At 39.4% G+C, this 19,454-nt stretch overlaps 2 protein-coding genes across 5 annotated transcripts; both read left to right on the top strand.

Annotated features, from left to right (window-relative positions):
- Positions 1-2,281: 2,281 nt before the first annotated feature.
- On the top strand, positions 2,282-7,340 carry LOC115693103 (filament-like plant protein 7). 4 transcript variants are annotated; one of them, XM_030620074.2, is made up of 6 exons: positions 2,282-2,662; positions 3,511-3,617; positions 3,767-3,914; positions 4,050-6,387; positions 6,468-6,525; positions 6,678-7,340. In XM_030620074.2, the coding sequence occupies exons 1-6, from the start codon at positions 2,659-2,661 to the stop codon at positions 7,143-7,145; spliced, it is 3,123 nt and encodes a 1,040-aa protein (XP_030475934.2). In that variant the 5' UTR covers positions 2,282-2,658; the 3' UTR covers positions 7,146-7,340. The 4 variants fall into 4 exon arrangements, with proteins under 4 accessions (XP_030475934.2, XP_056163778.1, XP_030475935.2 ...); XM_056307803.1 differs by having other exon boundaries at positions 3,516-3,617; XM_030620075.2 differs by having other exon boundaries at positions 2,282-2,565.
- A 10,506-nt stretch (positions 7,341-17,846) lies between these two features.
- Positions 17,847-18,661, top strand: LOC115693105 (40S ribosomal protein S16-like). Its single transcript, XM_030620077.2, has 2 exons — positions 17,847-18,253; positions 18,396-18,661. Exons 1-2 carry the CDS (start codon positions 17,919-17,921, stop codon positions 18,493-18,495), a joined length of 435 nt encoding a protein of 144 aa, XP_030475937.1. The 5' UTR covers positions 17,847-17,918; the 3' UTR covers positions 18,496-18,661.
- The last annotated feature ends 793 nt before the right edge of the window (positions 18,662-19,454 follow it).

A 19,454-nucleotide genomic window follows, 5' to 3' on the forward strand; every position in this document is an offset into this window, starting at 1 on the left:
CTGCCAGAGAATTTTCGAGACTCGCGCTCCAAGCCAAGAGGGGATCCAATCCTTAAGCTTTACTCGGTCTGTGACTTGTGCACAGTCTCGTCGAAACACGATAATTAAAAAGAATTAATACCGCGAAAAATTCTAAATTGATATATTTATAATAATTTTACTTTAAATTAATTTTTTGATCACCAAAAATCTCAAACTAGTATACTAGTGACAAATTTATCCTTAGTTTATTTTTGTTAAATTTTATTGTCAAATTACTTTGTTAAATGACATGCAATAATTGACGGATGTACCAATTTTATATTTTATCCTCTGTTTATCACAGTTGTATCAGTTTATGCTTTTTATGGTATTAATTCAATTTAATAGAAACTAACGGAGGGTAAATATATCATAAATGTACCAGTTTGGGATTTTTTATAGTAAAAAAATTAATTTATGATAAATTTGTCACAAATGTACTAATTTGGGGTTTTTTGTGGTCAAAAAATTAGTTTATAATAAAATTATCACAGGTGTACCACTTTGGAGTTTTTCATGGTATTAACTCAATTAGAAAAGACCTCGCAAAAGCTAAGATGATATATATATATATATATATATATATATATATATATATATATATATATATTCGCAAAACCTACATTTTCTTCATAAATTACTTCTCATTTACATGTGTCACATTCTGAAATCACCCGTGAACAAGTGTCTAGATGGAATAAAGACTTCTTGATAATTTGTGCAATTTTAACGTTAAGCAAGACACTCATGATGATATATGATAAGTGGATTACTTGCTTTTATGATAAATCGAAGATGATGATAAGATGATTCAATTTTTTTTTTGGCCCCTTTTTTGCTTTTGGGGGGCACGATGATGACACAAGGATTGAATTTGACACCACCGTGCATGCATGGAGGTCCCACTCCGTCTGCTCCATCTCCGCCGCGAAATCCGCTTCCCTTCCTCCTCCCTCCGCTCCTCCGCCGCTCCTCCGCTGTCTCCTCCGCCCACTTATTTGACTTTGACCGCCGTCCGTACATTCCTTTCCTCGCATCCTGTGTTGGAATAATAACTATGTGTTGGCCTTATTATTCAACACATAGTACATTTCAATTACTGAAGGAAAATAGTTAAAGACAAATAGGAAATTTTTTGGAGCGACCATAGAAGCTCATGCACGTCAATTTTCTAAGAACTTGATGAAACGGTCGCACCAAATTTCAGTCACTCTTCTCTAATTTTTTTCAAATAATTGTAAAGTTATTTTCATAAATATCTTATTTTTGTGTAATATTTACTTTATCGCAACTAGCTACAATAGACTACCCAGTTGCACAAAACCTAGAGCCGAAAACATTTCTTTCGTCATTTCATAATTTATAAGAGCTTGTTCGATTTTGCTTGGATAAATGCTTTTTGGGAAAAAAAAAAGCTCGATAAATTATCTTAATTTTTTTTGGTAAAAATCATGCAAAGATTAGAACGAACATAAGACGATATTTACATGTTTTTCAAAGGTTTCATGCGATCCTACGAGAGTCGCAAGAGAGGAAAAATAAAAAAGTAAGAGATAAAAATCTAATCAAAATAAGTTGATTTGATTAGCGAACTCATCCTATATAAAAGTGTTTAAATTAATTAAAAAAATTCTGAAAAGAAAAGGACTCAATGGATGCAACGAAAAATAACAATTTTTAATTGCCAAAGTTAGATTAATACTTTCACCATCAACTCCAATTAACATATTTATTCCAATCCAATTTTGTTCAAAATCTTAAACCGTCGAAATCTCTCCCTAACATGTTTCACTGTCATCTTGCCCCGATTCAAAAGTGACTTATCCTACCAAACACGAACTCTAATATATTACGACGAAGCAAGCCCCGATAAAAACCCGATACCATCGGAACAGAGAGCCGGAAGAGCCTGTTTGTACATATATTTCGGATCCCAATTAATAGGAAAGTTTAAAATTATCGAATTAAGGGGCCAACGAGTCCAAATACTTGATGTGGGATTCTCACACGTGTCCTCAATAACACTTTACGTCTCATATTTTCTTTTGTATCATCCCCCCACAAAACGTCTCTCTTAATGGCTCCTTGCACCAATTAGGTCAGTATCCTGTTCTTGCTTCTTTTGTCTTTTCTTTTCCTTTTGCACCCTTTTCTTTCAATATTTTTCTGGGGGAGTTGAGTCCATCGATGCTGAAAGTGATAATCTCTGTTCTTTTTTGATAAGATTATTTATACTTTTCTCTCTCTAGCATTATTATTAGTGTCCAAGGTGGTTGTTGTCGGTGGAGCAATAGCATCCTATGAAAACCATTTTTTCTTATCGGCTAAAAAACACACCGTCTTCAGTGTGCTTTCATGGAGTCTTGTTCCTCTCTTTCACTGTCAGAGTGACGTCTCGCTCAGGCTTAGAGACAGCAACTCGGCTGCTTCCGGCCCTCTTCACACCAACGCTCGCGTCCTCTTCCGATCGGCTGGGAAATGGCGAGCGATTCGTGAAAGTGTTGACGTCTTGACGCGAGACTCTCTTGGCGGAATAGTGAAAGAGTAAGAACGAACGCCGAGCGGGACTGCTTCTTGGAGTGATTTTGTGTGTGGCTCTTCCTTTTCTGACATGATCGGAGCTTGAATTATCTGCTGATGGGTATATAATCTGGTTTTGTTTTGTCCGAGTTTGGTTATAATTCAGTCAAACCCATGTCTGTTTTTTCTCGCGCTGTGATCAACTTAGCGTGACTCTTGCTTTTGGTTGTTAATTTTGATATCAAGTCATTTCACAGTTGTCTGGCATTTCCTTTGTGTGAAAGACAGCCTCTAGTTCTTCACTCGGTTAAAAAAAGATGGATTAGGTTAGATTTTTCTTAGATTGAGTAACTATTTGGGATGAGAAGCTTCCCAGCTGAATCAGAGCCATAAATAGTTGGATTCTGGGGTCAAAAGCTTGTCGGGCTATCGGTTTTTTCACGGTAGTTTGTCCTCGTGTTTCTTGAATTTGAATTGTGTTTAGGTACTGTTTGTTTATCTTACAAGCTACTTTTAGTACGAGGCATTGCTTTATGGGATGGAATTTAGCTTTTAGTTCGCGTTAGCATCATCATCTGTTTGAATCGTTTTGGTTTAGTCTGTGCTTGTCACAGTACGAAATGAGCCTAATACAGGATGCAGTTCGTATCATGACCTTCCAGGAAGCGTTACGTGAATCCGCCATGGCCTTTTGCTCGCGTGTTATTCACAATGTGAAGCTACTCTGAACTGAAATTGTCTTGTCTCATGTTATTCTTCCGCAAAGCATTTTTTTAACCTGACTAGTTCTTGTTTTTGGGTGATTCATGAAGCGTCTTACCGAAGCATGTGATTTGAAGAGATTAGTCGTGTAGGAGGTCCAGACTCCAGACAAGAGATGTCTCTTGTTTTGTATTGTACATGCTATTTATGAGAGTGTGATCTAAATTTAGTTGACATTGGATTTTCACCTATCTATCCTTGAACAAGGAAAGAACATGGATCACAAGACTTGGCGCTGGAAGAAAAGATCATCTGAGAAAACCATTGTTGCAAATGACAAAGCGGATGACAAGATCAAAAGAACAGAAGAAAAGGTAGCTGCAAGTTTCCTGAGTACACTGAAGTTGTTCGCCAAAGCCCCATTTCGTTTGCATCGTTGGAACTCTCTATTATCTTGTCTTCCTATAATCGAACTGTCAATTACATGAAGGATGTCATTCATTCTCGTTTGCAATCATAACAGGTGCGAACAATATTATCAGAGAAAGAAATAGAGGGCCATGGATCTTTCAAAGACCTCTCCGACAAATTTGATTCAATCCTCACCGACTGTCAAGCCAAAGATGAGCTTATTCTGAAACATGAAAAGGCAACAGAAGAAGCTATTGCAGGTAATTTATGTATATCTCTGTCAGAGCATTCTCTGTCATTTTTCAATTTATGTGCAAGTTGCTAATATATTCCGCGAGATCTCGGTCCTGCCATAACTGGATTTTTTCATTTATTCACCATTTATGTACTTGTAGACAAAGACAGAGCCGAGGCAAGGGCAATTCTCCTACAGCAAGAATTAGAGCAAGCTCTGAGGCAAGGAGCAGCTGCAAATGAGAGATTGACCCATTTAGATACTGAACTGAAAGAATGCACCGAGCAACTGCATGCCCTTCGGGAAGAAGCAGAGCTGGCTACACATGATGCCATTGCCAAGGCATCGAGGGAGTTTATAAAAGCACAGAAGAAATCAGATGAGAAACTAACCAATGCTAATAAGAAGCTTGCGAGTTTATCTCTCGAGAACACTTGCCTCAATGCCGAAATCTCGGCGAAAGAGAAACAGATTGAAGATCTCTATAGACGTAAATCATTGGCGGAGTCGGAATCCGATGCGCTAATGGCCAGATTGGATTGTACAGAGAAAGAAAATGCTTTTCTCAAGTATGAGTTCTGCTTGCTTGAGAAGGAACTCGTGATTCGCAATGAGGAGTTGGAATATAGCCAGCGTTCTGCTGAAGTGTCAAAGAAGAAGCACCAGCAGTCCCTGAAGAAAATCACAAAATTGGAAGGAGAATGTCAGAGACTTCGTCTCCTTACACAGAAAAGGTTACCAGGTCCCGTTGCTTTGGCAAGGATGAAGGGTGAACTGAAAATGCTGGGCAGTGATCAAACTGAGGGAAGAAAAATAAAGCCAGGCTTGACAACCGACCTTATTGTCAGAGGAAAGAATTCTCATGAAATCCCGAGCAATAGGATCCATTACCTGATCGAGCAACTGCATGATGTAGAAGAGGAGAACAAGACTCTCAAAGAAATTATATCCATAAAAGATGCAGAACTTCATTCTTCGAGGATCTCACATGCCGGGACGACTTCCCGGTTGCTGCAGGTTGAGGCTCAGGTCGCTGACCTTTCGAAGGGTCAATGCAAGGATTTGGTGACGTGCGAACCTTTGTTGAACGATCTCTCCCTAGTATCTGATTTAGAAGACAGTGCTAGTTCTGGATCATGGGCAAATGCACTGATTTCAGAACTAGAGCATTTCAGAAACGGTAAAGTAAAAAATGCCTTGGAATCCAAGCATACGAGCTTAATGAGTGATTTTTCTGAGATGGAGAAGTTGGCTATGGTTTCTGTAGAATCGCCATCAGGAAGTGAAAGTTTGTCGTGTTCAACCTGTAAAGAGATAGTCAGGGGTGACCCGAGTTTGGGCGACACTAACAAGATGATCCAATCGGAAAATACGGAAACTCCAATGTCTTTTGATTGGCTGCAAGTTGTATTGAATGCAATCATGGAGCAAAAGCGGGTTTCAAAAAGAGGCATGATCGAAATTCTAGAGGACATTAGAATTGCTTTAGGGTTACTGAACTCTGGAGCTCCCGAAGAAGCACAAGCAACGACGTCTCCTATGTGCACCGGAGAATCTGACAGTCCTCCGATTTCTGGTTACCTAACCTGGAAGTCTCCGATCGCATCTCCAATCATTGGCTCTTTGGGTAAAGCAACTACTCGAGATGAAATGGGAGGAAAAATGCAATCAAAGCTGACGAATTCTATTGAAAAAATTGTTCGACTGGTTAAAAAATTCAACCCGATGTCTACACTCACTTCTGAAGACCTTGGAAAGAGTCAGATTCCCTCATCACTCAACTGGCCCGCACCAAAAGACTGCGTGATCCATGTGTTTCAGTGGAAGAGCACAGAACTGAGAGTCGTCCTACAAAAGTTCATTCATACCTGTAATGATCTCTTGGATCATAAGGCCGGTGTAGAAACATTTGCTGAAGAACTTGCTTGTACTCTGCATTGGATCCTTGACAAACATAGCACCCCAAAACACGCTTCCAGTGTGAGACATAAGATCAAAATGCATAGTGGTTGGACCGAATCGCCACTGAATTCGAAGGAACTTGAAGTTTACGAGGACATTCTGCCCTTGGCGTCCAAATCGACTGATGTGGCTAAGAGGCAATCATTGTGTTCGGGCAATCTGCAAGAAGAGAACCGGACACTGAAACACGAGTTACAGAACATGGAAACTGCTAAGGAAGATGTGGAAACCAAGCTACAGTTGGCGAATAACGAGATCAAAGTCTTGACGACCCAGCTTCGGCAAGCCAACGAAAGCATCAGAAGCCTGAACCTGGAACTGGAGAATCTGAAGGAGGCAAAGAGAATTGTCGAGGATCAGATGGAAAACCAGAAATCGATGAACGAAGATCTTGACACCCAGCTTACCGTGGCCAAAGCCAAACTCAATGAGGTCTTCCAGAAGTTCTCATCTTTGGAAGTCGAACTGGAGGATAAGAATAACAGTTGCGAGGAACTAGAATCGATGTGTCTCGAGCTTCAACTTCAGCTAGAAAGGTGATGATTGCCGCTTAACATTTATCTTTTTGAGGCAGTTTTCTAAATTAAAGGCTGATTTTCTAACACTTTGAGCACAGTGTTGCAAAGGAAACTCCAAAAGATGGTACCAATCAAGATCAAATGCTATCACAAAGTGTAAGTCATTCACATCTTTTTATAGACTTCCTGTATCAATACACCAGTACTTGAATCTGAGAGGAAAAGGTTAGGATTTGAAACGGTGAAAGTATCTTCAGACAATAGAGGATTGAATCAAATTGATTGTTTTATGTCAATTAAATCTTCAGGGATGGGAGATCACTGCAGCTTCAGTCAAGTTGGCTGAATGCCGAGAAACTATTCTGAATCTCAGCAGACAACTAAAGGCTCTGGGTCCACCGCAGGAACCGACATTCTCGAACAAAGGTTTACCGGGCTCCGATGCCACGAATACTTTCAAAAACAAGAAGAGCTTGAACAAGCGCCTCTCTCTGCGTGACCGGATGCTGGCCGAGGATGATCCCGAGGCTGCCAAGGATATAGAAATAGCAAGCGAAGCCAATGCGGCGAAACTAAATGCCTTGGTCGTCGCTAACGTCCCTGCCCAAACTCCGGAGGCATACCTTGGGCTACACAACAGATCTGGCAACAGCTTCATGGGCGCGCTCACAGTCGTGCCCAGCAAGAGACAAGGCGGGATCAGTTTCCTGAGGAGACTGCTGCTCAGGAGGAAGAGAAGGAGCAGGACGAGGTCTCAATCTTTGTCCAAGATATGACATTGGCAAGAATGGAGGGTGGGCCCTAGCTGGAGATCAACAAACCTTAACCATTGTTAGTATTCCATCTTGACATAATGACCTTTTGGTTGTTCTGCTTGAATTATGAACTCATGCTGATTACAAGATTGCGTACGGTTTGATTTCTAATGTACATAACCTACTTCTATGGAAGAACTGGTTTTGTTTCGGGTCTCCTCAAATCCCTGCTAGCATTTTGCCAAATCTTTCGTTTTGTCCACCTACTTCTGTCCTACGGATTACCACTTGAGCAGGGATTTGACCTACAAGAAAACGGTTGGCCCGTTACAAATGATATCATAACAATGCGCCAATCGAAAGCGTGCATATAAAGTACTATATGATATGTGTACACTTAACCCATTATATATGTGGCAAATGGTCGAACCAGGTTTAGAAGCGTAGTATTATATAAGGTTAATACTACGAAAAATACCAAATCGGTACATTTGGGAAGAAGGATACTAGAGGTGTCAAAAGTTGCGTACGGCGCTCATTTTAATCCCAAAAGTTTCCGTCGGATTACTTAATTGCCAAATTGGAGAAAAAATGATAACTTAAGTGCCAACGGCGAGATATTCCGGCTAAATTGATTACGTGGCTTTTTTAATTAAAAACAATGACGTGGCATATTTTTTTTAAAACCAAGTCCATGTGGAGTACAAAAATGATGTACGTGGCTTTTCAAAAAAAGCGACGTCGCTTAGCCTCTAGCCAAAAACGACGTCGCACAAAACAGATAAAAATTAGGGCTTTGAGTCCCTGTTTTTGCACAACGCTACCAACTCCTCGCTTGCTTGCCCGCCGTACTCGCCTACTGTCACTCGCCCATCGCCGCTCGCCCGCTTTCGCTCGCCAACACTATTATCACTTAGGTTTGTCATCTTCTCTCCCTTACTTAATTGGCTGGAAATATTAGCGCTCTGAGGACAAATTTAGGGCTCCGAGGGAGGGGAAAAGAGTTCTTAGTAACATCGTGGGGATGATGATAGTAGAGATTGCAATATTGAGCTGGTAATTTTGGGGGACAAACCGAAATAAGGGAGTGAATTTGGGTTCAATGGCCGATTAGAGTTTGAAATTGAGGTTTTTTTTTTTTTTCAATTTGGGGATTTTTGACTCTTAATTGGCGGAAGGTGCTAGACGGCATCGTTTTAGGGTTTAGATGGTGACTAGACTCTCCGGCGAGGCACATCAACTTAAGAAACTAAAAAAAAAAGGCCATGTCGGATTTTCGGCCAACCAGATCAGCCTTGACACTGAAATGAGCATTTTTCAAAAAATTTGGCACTTACGTGTTCAAAAAAAAAAATTTGCACTAAAGTGAGCGCCGTACACAACTTTTTCTAGTGTCTTTCTTCTGGTACATTTGTGACAAATTTACCCCAAACTAATTTTTTGACCACCAAAAATCCCAAACTGGTAGACTGTGACAAATTTTAATCTCCATTAGTTTTTGTTAAATTTTACCATCTAATTGCTGGGTTAGATGATACGTGGTAGTTGACAGGTGTGCCACTTTGGGGTTTTACTCTCCATTTGTCATGGATTTACTAGTTTGTGATTTTTCATGGTATTAATATAATTTAACAAAAACTAGTGGAGGGTAAATTTGTCACAAATGTACAATTTTGGGATTTTTGTTGATCAAAAAATTAGTTTGGGATAAATTTGTCATAAACGTATTAGTTTGGATTTTTTGGTGGTCAAAAAATTAATTTAGGGTAAGTTTGTCACAAATATACCGATTTGGAGTTTTTTTATAGTATTAACCCTATTATATATGTACCCAAACTAACATATTTAGTTCATATTTATCCATTTTCATTCCTTACGATTTGACCGACCATGTGTGTCAAGACACGTGATATTCCATGTCAAATCTGTCATTCTCCGCGTTAAATCCGTCTTGTGGTCCTCTGGCACTTGTGCGTGATGAGTATGTATTTTAATGGGATATTGGAGGGAACACTAACAAAGGATAGATTTGGATTAGGAATATTATTTTTTTGAGATGAAAATTGTTTTATGATAAATATGTCATGGAGTACCAATTTGAGATTTTTTGTTAAACGAAAATTAGTTTTGGATAAATTTGTCTACTAATTTGAGATTTTTTATAATATTTGATAAGTATATTATGACAAGCTCTTCCCTAAGGTTGCTTCTAAGATACACATGGGAATATTGTACATTGCTAGGATGGCCCTCTCTTTATTGCAAGAAAAATTTTGTTGCTTTATTAATAGAATTAATACCACGAAAAATTCTAAATTAGTACACATATGACAAATTTACCCCAAATTAATTTTTTGACCACAAAAAACCCCAAACTGGTACATCCGTGATAAATTTAGACTCCGTTAATTTCCGTTAAATTTTATCATCAAATTTCTGAGTTGGATGACACGAGGCAGTTGACAGGTGTATTAGTTTGGGGTTTTACCTATCCGTTTGTCACGGGTTTACCAATTTGTGAATTTTCATCGTATTAATCCAATTTAACGGAAGGTAAATTTATTACAAGTGTACCATTTTGGGGTTTTCGATTGTCAAAAAATTAATTTGAACTAAATTTGTCATATGTGTACCCGTTTGGAGTTTTTGGTGATCAAAAAATTAGTTCGGGTAATTTGTCACAAATACATCAATTTGGGATTTTTCGTGATATTAACCATTATCAATAAAAGTAGCTAACACCTTAGTAAAAATTGATTGCCTACTTAGCTGTTAAGTTGCACATTAACTTTAATTTTCTTTCTCGTATTAAATCCACATCTATCTATATAAATATATTATAATAAGCTCTTTTTAAAGATTGATTCTAAAATTGGCACCTCGGATTGTATATTGTTAGAATGGCCTCTACTCATATCAAGAAAAAGTTTTATTGCGTTCTAAGCCGCCACCTCGGGAAAATAAATTTTTTACTTAATTGTTAAGTTGAGTATTCGCTTTACTTTTCTTTCTCCAATTAAATCCACAATTTAAATTGCTTTACACTGTCATTAACTGTGTTCTTTATTAGTTTTTTTATTTTCCTTTTCAACTTTAATTTTGTCAATCATCTTCAAGGTCTAATGAAGGCTAGTAGCAAGGAAGTTATTGTTGACACATGCATTTTGTCTCTATAAGTAGATTTTTAAAAATAAAATAGGGTTAATATCACGAAAAACCCCAAACTAGTACATCTGTGACAATTTTACCCCGAACTAATTTTTTGATCACCAAAAATCCCAATCTGATATACTTGTGACGAATTTACCCTCTATTCGTTTCTGTCAAATTTTACCGTCAAATTGTTGACTTAAATGACAAGTGACAGTTGACGGATATACCAATTTGGGGTTTTACTCTGTTTGTCACAAGTGTATGAGTTTGTAATTTTTTGTGATATTAGTCCAATTTAACATAAACTAATTGTCAGTTTGGGATTTTTTATGGTCAAAATATTAGTTTAGGGTAAATTTATCACAGATGTACTAATTTGAGATTTTTTGTGGTCAAAAAATTAGTTTGGGGTAAATTTACCACAAATATACAAATTTATGATTTTTCGTTGTATTAACCCTATAAAGTACCATATAGAATGAAGAATAAAAGTTACTAATAAAGGCAACAGAGGTCCCTAATCTTTTTCAAATTATTTAATTAGATCCCTAAATTTTGTTTCGTGCAAATTTGGTGCGTAAAGTATATGTTTCAAAATTATGGACGGAAATGCTGACATGACCGTGAAGTCGTTGTTAAACATCATCGTGGAGGAGTACAAAACGATCGGATCTCGTGAATGACATGTATGTCCCCTCCTTACTTCCCCTACAAACAATGTCAAAGTTGAGCGATTCATCTTCACTCACTTCTTCCCACGAATAACTAAAATGCAAAAGTCTTCTGCAAAAGATGGTCGACCACACCATTTCAGTGATGGAAAGTGCACAGCCAAAGCTAGATAGAACAAAGGAAACGGCGAGAAAGGCAAGTGATGAAAGAGGCTTTAACGTCCAATGTTGTACTTCTTCCATCCGAGCCCTCTCGGTGCTGTTGAAGATATCTGATCCGTGAAGTGGCGGTGCTTCGAAGTCGGCCTCATGAATGGATCGTTGCTGAATCGTGCGCTTGAGCTGCAGATGGATCGCACAGATAATAATTCATGTAGGTTTCATATGCTCGTATGATAAAAAGAGAAAATTTAAGCTACGATCGTCGAGTTGGTGAAACATGTTAGAGAAAAGGACATAGTTTCGTGACTTTTTACGATACTCATTTTAGTACCAAAACCTTTTGCCCGATTACTTCAAGGTCATGTCAGACGAAAAACGATCAATTAATTGACTCTAGCAACCAAGTCCGACAAAAAGTCTTACACAATGTTTTTAATAAAATGTTAATGTGACTTTATTATAAAAAGGAGAAGAAGAAAGATCATGTGGACAATGATGTTGCCTTTAATCACAAAACGCAGTAAAGCAACTCAATCTCTCTCTATCATTCTGTTCACCGCTCTCTCTCTCAGTTGTTGTTCTCGCTTGCTAGTTCTTGCTTGCTCGCTCGATCCGCGCTGCTCTTCCTCGCTTGTTCTCTCTTTCTCTCTTGTTCAAGCCCCATGGTTTTCCCTTATGAGAAGGTATATATTGCAATGGTGGGTGGATAAGTGGTGAAATTCGCGGTTTCTCATTTGACTTATGATTTAAATTTGGAGCAAATATGTTGAATAACATGTTCATGGCATTTATGCTAACTCAAAAATGCTGGCGAGTTACGTCAGTCAAAAAATGATGAAATATTACCATATCGGATTTTCGACATCTCAAATCGGCGATGACACTTAAGTGATTATATTTTTATCAAGATGGCATTTAAGTGATCTATCGAAAATATTAAAGTATGCGCCGTACGAAAATTGCCACACTTGTAATGACATTTTCCCCATGTTTATATGTCTAAATAATTTGTGTACGTGGTGCCAAGTGGCAAAACCTAATAAGGTCTCTTTTATCTTCTGTACGGCTACAATCGAGTCATTTGGCGTAAATTTCTCCATAAGTGTTTAATTCGTAATCTAATAAAAATAATTCGTAATCGATAAATATATAAAGTTTCATGCATTAACCATGGCAATTGTAAAGCATAGGGGTGAGCATGGTCCGGGTTGGGCCGGTCCACCCCCTAACCCTAGGACCAACCCGCACAGTGTTGGTCCTCAATTTTTGGGACCGAGGACCGACCCTATTGAGCCTAGGACCGAGGACCGGACCGACCCAATGGGTTCGGTCCGGTCCAGGGTCAACCCGGGACCAACCGATAATTTTTTTTTTCATTTTTTGTACCAGGTTTAACCCGGGACCAACCGACCCAATGGGTTCGGACCGGACCGAGCGCGGCGAGCGGCAAAAGGCTAGCAGCGAGCGGGACGAGCACTTTCAATAACAAGACTGCAACCCACAAGATGCAAGGAAATTCACAGAAAGACTAGCATTTTCACGACCAAATCACTAGCAAATGTCAATAAAGGGAACATGCTGTTGAGGAAAACTCCTATTGATTTTGAAGTTGACAAAACCTTCAATGTTATTGTAAATCTGATACTTATTCTGAACTATTCTATTCCAGGAATGTATATATATTATGGAAGCTCAGAAGGAAGTTTTTCAGACTTTACAAACTGGTAAATACATTATTGAAGACCCACATAATCTAAGTTCTGAGACTCAGAAGCTGAAATTATTCAGACGCAGACGGAGAAATTTTCAGAAGCAGATGCAGAAGCTGAAATTTTTCAGAAGCACTGTTTATATAAACTGTTTTGAATCTGAATCTTATTCAGACTCAACTGTGATCAATCATTTCCGCTATAGATTGATAAACATTGTTTAAGATCACCTATTCACCTCCCTCTAGGTGATCCTTGCTAGATACATCACATGCAATATGGTCTTCAACGCCCACAAAGTTCACAACTTCACAAGCTCTACATCAAATACATCCGTAGCTTATATTATATATCACACATGGGAGTTTGCCACAAGTTCACAATAGTCAGCAAGTAAACACAACAACAACTTTCCTATTCTCAGGAATCAAAAGAGCAAGCAACTTATTAAGCTTTGAGAGCTCTTTCACTTCAAGTTCCAACATCGTGAAAACAAATAAGTATAGATGAAACAATTCTGAAATAATAGTGTTTACAATTTACAGACACTTTGTATTGAAGAATATGAACTTACGCATGAATAAAAGCAGCAAACAACTTCTCAGGCTTTGAGTGCTCTAAAACTCCAAGTTCCAACCTCCTGAAAACAAAACAACAATACGTATAGATGCAAATGATCACACAACATTAGTTATAAATTAGAACTACAAATTGAAATCAAACAATTATTGAAAAATCTCACCACATATATTCATTTCGCTTCAACTTGTAAACTTTATGTACTGTTAATCTCCACGCTAACATGATCCATATCTAATAAAAAGAAGATATTAAATAAAGCATTCACTCATTAGATATACGAAATAATTACAAGATGAAAAGATATGGCATTACCCAACTCAAACTTTTCCGCATTCTCGATGCACTCTTCAACATTAATCGGCTCGATAACCGCTCTCAACCAATCTTGAGTGCAAATCAAAGCTTCCAAGACTCTAGGAGTCAAAGAACTTCTAAAGCCATCAAGCACACAACCAGATGTACTGAAGGTAGACTCTGAAGCAACAGTAGTTACAGGAACAGACAAAATATCTCGAGCCATCAAAGATAGAATTTTAAACTTTTGACTGGTCATGCTCCACCGCATCAAAATGTCAAGATCGCGAGCCTCTTCAAGTTCAGCTTTAAGATACCGATCGAGTTCAGATAAGTTGCCCTCAGACTTCTTTTTCTCCTCATGAAGAAAGGCTTCATATGATGGCTCTTGCACGTAGAAATCCAAACCGCAATCTTCCCCTTCATTTCCCTCATCGCAATAAGGATCGCAACTACTACCAGCACTAGTAGAACTCAAAAGTTGACCACCCAAATTCTTATCACAAGACCCAAGAGAAGATTTCTCATAAAATTTAAACAAACGTTCCATGGCGAACTTCACCTTGTCAAACATCTCATCAACTATTGCAATATCATCATAAATGAGTCTACAACAATACCTCACATAATTCATTTTTTTTCTAGGATCCAATGCTACAGCAATCAATACCATCATATTCACTTTCTCAAAACTCCCATAGTATTTGTCAAACTTATCTTTCATTTTCGCACCCATAACTCTCACCCTAGGATCGAAAGCCTTCGCCGCTTCTTTCAGATAATTGAATAAAGAAGCTATTCCCTCAAAATAATCATTTGAAGTGATATATAAAGTCCCAGACATCTTGTTGGTTGCATCATAAAACTTCTTCAAAAATTTGCAAAGAATAATGGCATTTTCCCAATCAACACTAGTTGGAGTATCGGAGCTAAGCTCAGTTGAGAAAGAAATATCTTCTTCATCCATCCTTTCAAAAGCTTTTCTTAGCTTTATGGCGGTGTCTAACATTAGGTAAGTGGAGTTCCACCTAGTGGAGACATCAAGATAAACTGAACCCTTATAAGTGATCCTTGTTTTCTCAATGCAATCTTGAAATGCTTTAGCTCTCATGGGAGAACTTCTCACATACCTAACAACGTTACGAATACGTGCAATAGAATCGCGTACCTCAGCTAAGCCATCCCTCACAATCAAGTTTAATATATGAGCCGTGCACCTCATGTGTAAAACTTCACCATCTAAGATCAAAAGTTTATCTCTTGCAAACTTTTCTTTCAAATAACCAATGGCAACATCATTCGAACTAGCATTATCCACAGTGATTGTTGACACTTTTTTCTCTATCCCCACTCGTAAATGCATTTCTCAACCATTTTCCCAATATCCCTACTCTTGTGACTAGGCAACACCACAAAATTGATGATTCTTTTGTTCAAATTCCAGTTTTCATCAATAAAATGTGCGGTGAGACATAAATAGTTCAAATTCTGAAGGGAACTCCATGTATCGGTCGTGAGTGCAATTCTAGAATTAAGCTTATGAAAGAAAGCCTTCAAACTCTTTTTTTCACAAAAATACAACTTCATACAATCTCTAGCCACCGTAAATCGCGACACATGCTTGAAGAGAGGCTATAATTGATTGGTATAATCACGAAATCCAACATGCTCAGCCATCGAAAATGATTGTTCATCAATTATAATCATTCGAACTAGCATTTCCCTACATTTCTCCTGATCAAACTTCCATGTCGTTAAAAAACTAGCACTTCCAGTACTAGTATTTCTCCTTATCATTTGATTCCCACATACTGTATGTGATGCAAACAATTTTTGCTTCTTATCTATATTGCGAGGATACTTAGGGCACTTTCTCAAATGTTTCAACATAGTTGAAGTGCCATTATCAACATGGTACAAATACTTGGTCCCACAATAATTGCAAAACATTTCAAGTTTCCCGTTCGCGTCAGTTTTGCCTTTACGAAAATGAAGCCAAGCTACTGATTTTCGCTTACTAGACTGAGGACAAGAAACGGATACCTTATCTGATGCCTCTTCAAAGTCATCTTCCCCTCCTCCATGTTCTAGTGATTCTGATTCAATTATTGGTGTTATCTCATGATTCTCATCATAGGATTTCTCTACTTCCATTGACATGTTAATAGATCACCTGCTCAAATCAAGCAACATGTCATTAACGGATAAAATTTAAGGTCATCAAGATTCAAAACTAAAGCCAGAAAACCCATTTAAACGACTCCGAAACGCAAAAAACGACGTCGATCACGGCGTAGCCGTGACAAAACTTGACGGGTTGGCTTGATGGGTCTTGTTAAGTCTCCCAACCAGGCTTGAAGGTGAAAAAACATTGAGACCATATAAGAGATCCCAAGCACTTGTTAACTGAATACTTCACAAAAAAAAAAGAAATTTACCAACATAGCAAACTTAATCGAACATAAAATACCAAGAATACCAATTCTAGAACACCAGCAGCTTGAACATACTAGTGACTGGTAAAAGAAAGCATCTTTTTGGGCATGGATGTTCCAAAATTTTGCCCCTAAAGTTCTACCATGTTAACAAAAGTATAAAACTGAGAATCACTCGTGAGATAGGAGAGCATGGCTCATAATCAAGGCAAGCATTTATAAAACTGCACAAGTACCAGAATGTTTTTCTTTTTATTCAGCAAGCTTGATGCAATTTAGCAGTTGCTATTGTACACAAAACCAAACTTTTAGAAGGGTTCAAAACAAACCTACAAGATGCAAATCACCAAAAGAATATCGGCGTAAGAACAAGCTAATCTCACTTGTGTTCTCTGTTCGATTCTCTGGTCTTTTTTTCTACTGTCGAGATTTATTCAGCAAGTCCAAGAAGAAGATCTCTTAATCACTGGCTTCATCTGCTTGTCCTCTTCCAGGGAAATTATTCCCAAGTGCGAAGGATCCTCCAGCATCATCTTCGCTACCAAATATCCTGCTATAGACCATGTTTGGTACTTTCTTGCTTGCTTGCCAACATATCTACCCGTTTTACCATCATAAAACAGAGATGCTACCGAAGACCCATCTAAGTGCATCATTTTGTAAATGATTTTTAATGGGTAGTTTCTCCAACTAAACTACCCATTTACAACCCACTACCCAGAAGAAGAAATGCAGAGGAAAACTCGGCGAATTTGACCAACCCATGTCGAGAATCGCACGAAACAGAGACGCCATCAAGCACCGAAACATGCGAAAGAGGAATTCACACGAAATAGAGATGCGATCGAAACACGCGAAAGAGGAATTCATGCAAAGATAACATCCAAAGCCCAGAAAGTGCGCGGGTTTCTTCGCACACGTACACCCCCACATTCAGCGAAACGAAGCCACACCCCGCGTAAAATCGAGAGAGCAGCAAATGCAAAGGACAACCGGCTAGAGAGAGATAGCGAGAGAGCAGACCTGGCAGTCGCAGTGGAAGAGATGGAGACGGAGACCGGCGGACCCGACGGAGACGGAGATCGGGCGATGGAGATGGAGACGGTGAGAGTCGGAGAGGAGAGAGTATTGGAGATTGAGACTTAAGAGGCGTCGACCAAGAGTGACTGAGTGAGCTTGTATTGTGAGAGAGTATCCTGATTTAGGGTTTTGAATTTTTTAAATTAAAAATTAAAAATATTATATTATATATATTATACCGGTCCGGTCCGGGTGGACGGGTGGGCGGTTCCACACCCGGAACCGGGAACCGGACCGGTACCCACCGGTTCCAAAAAATTGGAACCGGGAACCGGACCGAAACCCTTAGAACCCACCGGTCCTGGTCCGGTTCCGGGCGGTCCTGGGCGGGTTGGGCGGGTACCGGGTTTTTTGCACACCCCTAGTAAAGCACACAAAAAAAATAGTCATACTCATACATGTTTTGAATTTCTATAATTTAATTTGTACTATATTCTAATAAAAATGCAACTTTTTTGGATTTTTTTTATAATAAGTACATGAGTTTATAGACAATAATAAATAACCAAAATTATCCAATACCGAGAAGCCTATTTCCGTGGGTAATGTTGTAAATAACCAACACATCCGATGGCATTTTATGATCAACGGCACCAAAACCCTAGCCGGATCCTCGTATAAACAACTTCTCTCCCCCACCTTCCCACACCTTCGTCTCCCTCGCTCCCGAACCCTAGCTCTCCACCTCCGCCGAGAAAACCCTAAGCCATGGCGGCTCCCATCGAGTCGGTGCAGTGCTTCGGGCGCAAGAAGACGGCCGTCGCCGTCACCTACTGCAAGCGTGGCCGCGGCCTCATCAAGATCAACGGCGTCCCCATCGAGCTCGTCGAGCCCGAGATCCTCCGCTTCAAGGCCTACGAGCCCATCCTCCTCCTCGGCCGCCACCGCTTCGCCGGCGTCGACATGAGGATCCGCATCAAGGGCGGCGGCCACACCTCCCAGATCTACGCCATCCGCCAGAGCATCGCCAAGGCCCTGGTCGCTTTCTACCAGAAGTTCGTGGACGAGCAGAGCAAGAAGGAGATCAAGGACATCTTGGTCAGGTGCGGGAAATGGCCGGAGCTCAGCGAATTTTTTCTCTCTTTCGGCCATTGTTTTGCTCTCAACGGATCGAAAAATGCCATCTTTTTTGGGTGGATTGTCGATTGCTTTTTGGGGGGTTGATTTGGGTCGGTTTTGATGCAGGTACGACAGGACTCTGCTCGTGGCTGATCCTAGAAGGTGCGAGCCCAAGAAGTTCGGTGGTCGTGGTGCTCGCGCCAGGTTCCAGAAGAGTTACCGTTAATGGGAAACTCGAACCGGAATCGGACAAGTGTTTCTCGTGCCTCATTGCTTTTTGTGTTAAGGATTTGCAGAACTTGAGGTTTTACCTTAGTTTTGATGCTTTTGCCCGTTATGCTAATAGAATTTGTAGTGCAATTTTGACTTCTGAAGTGCCATTACATTTCCTATATGCGCTCAATGTGTTTGCGTACTTTAGTTTTGATTTGGAAGCTGCTTCTTAATAGTTTTGTGATGTATGTTTTCTTGTGTGCATTAGTCACTGATTACTGAGTTTCTTTTATTAGGTTTTCAGAACAATTATGTTGTGGGCAGTGCAGTGATAGCGATGAGGACATTGATTTTGCACTGTCTGTAAGTTATGGTCCCTACTCGAGCCAGTTGATGTTTGGGTTTGTTTGGTATTGGATTATGGTTTTCCCTTACAGTAGAAGTTTAGAAAAGAACAGGTACCCTTTATATAGTTCTTGAAGCTTTATTATTCAGTTGCACTTGCACCTAGATCGGGAGACAATTCCCTACGGTTTTGCTTTATGGGTTGTGTTGTTTTACCTCAGTAGCTTCAAGTCTATCCTGGTTTTCCTTTAAATATCCTCTCTGGGCGTCATAATGCTCTTTTGCGGGTTTTAATTCAACTTTAAATCCAGAGGTGCCCAATAAACTTGGGGGGAGAAGTTGGGAATACTACCAAAAGTTTGAACCGTCTAGGAGCACAACAAAACAAAGCAATTCGTTTATAAGGTTCCTTGTCCATTTGCGTTTCGGGGTTGATTGAGTAGGTTTTTATTAATGGAAGGGACATTGTCGTGCTTGTGATCTTGTCAATCTTAGTAGTTTGAGATCTTGCACCAGGTTCTGGGTGTTATATCTTTTTCCCCTTGAAGTGAATCGTAATTCATTCAGATGTGGGATATGCATATGCTTGTCTAAAAGGTGCCTCATTGGTTTTTTCTGCTGCAAATT

Source organism: Syzygium oleosum, unplaced genomic scaffold, assembly GCF_021117445.2.
Source record: "Syzygium oleosum isolate NSW1041296 unplaced genomic scaffold, Sole_v2.1 Sole_v2.60, whole genome shotgun sequence".
NCBI classification, from domain to species: domain Eukaryota; kingdom Viridiplantae; phylum Streptophyta; class Magnoliopsida; order Myrtales; family Myrtaceae; genus Syzygium; species Syzygium oleosum.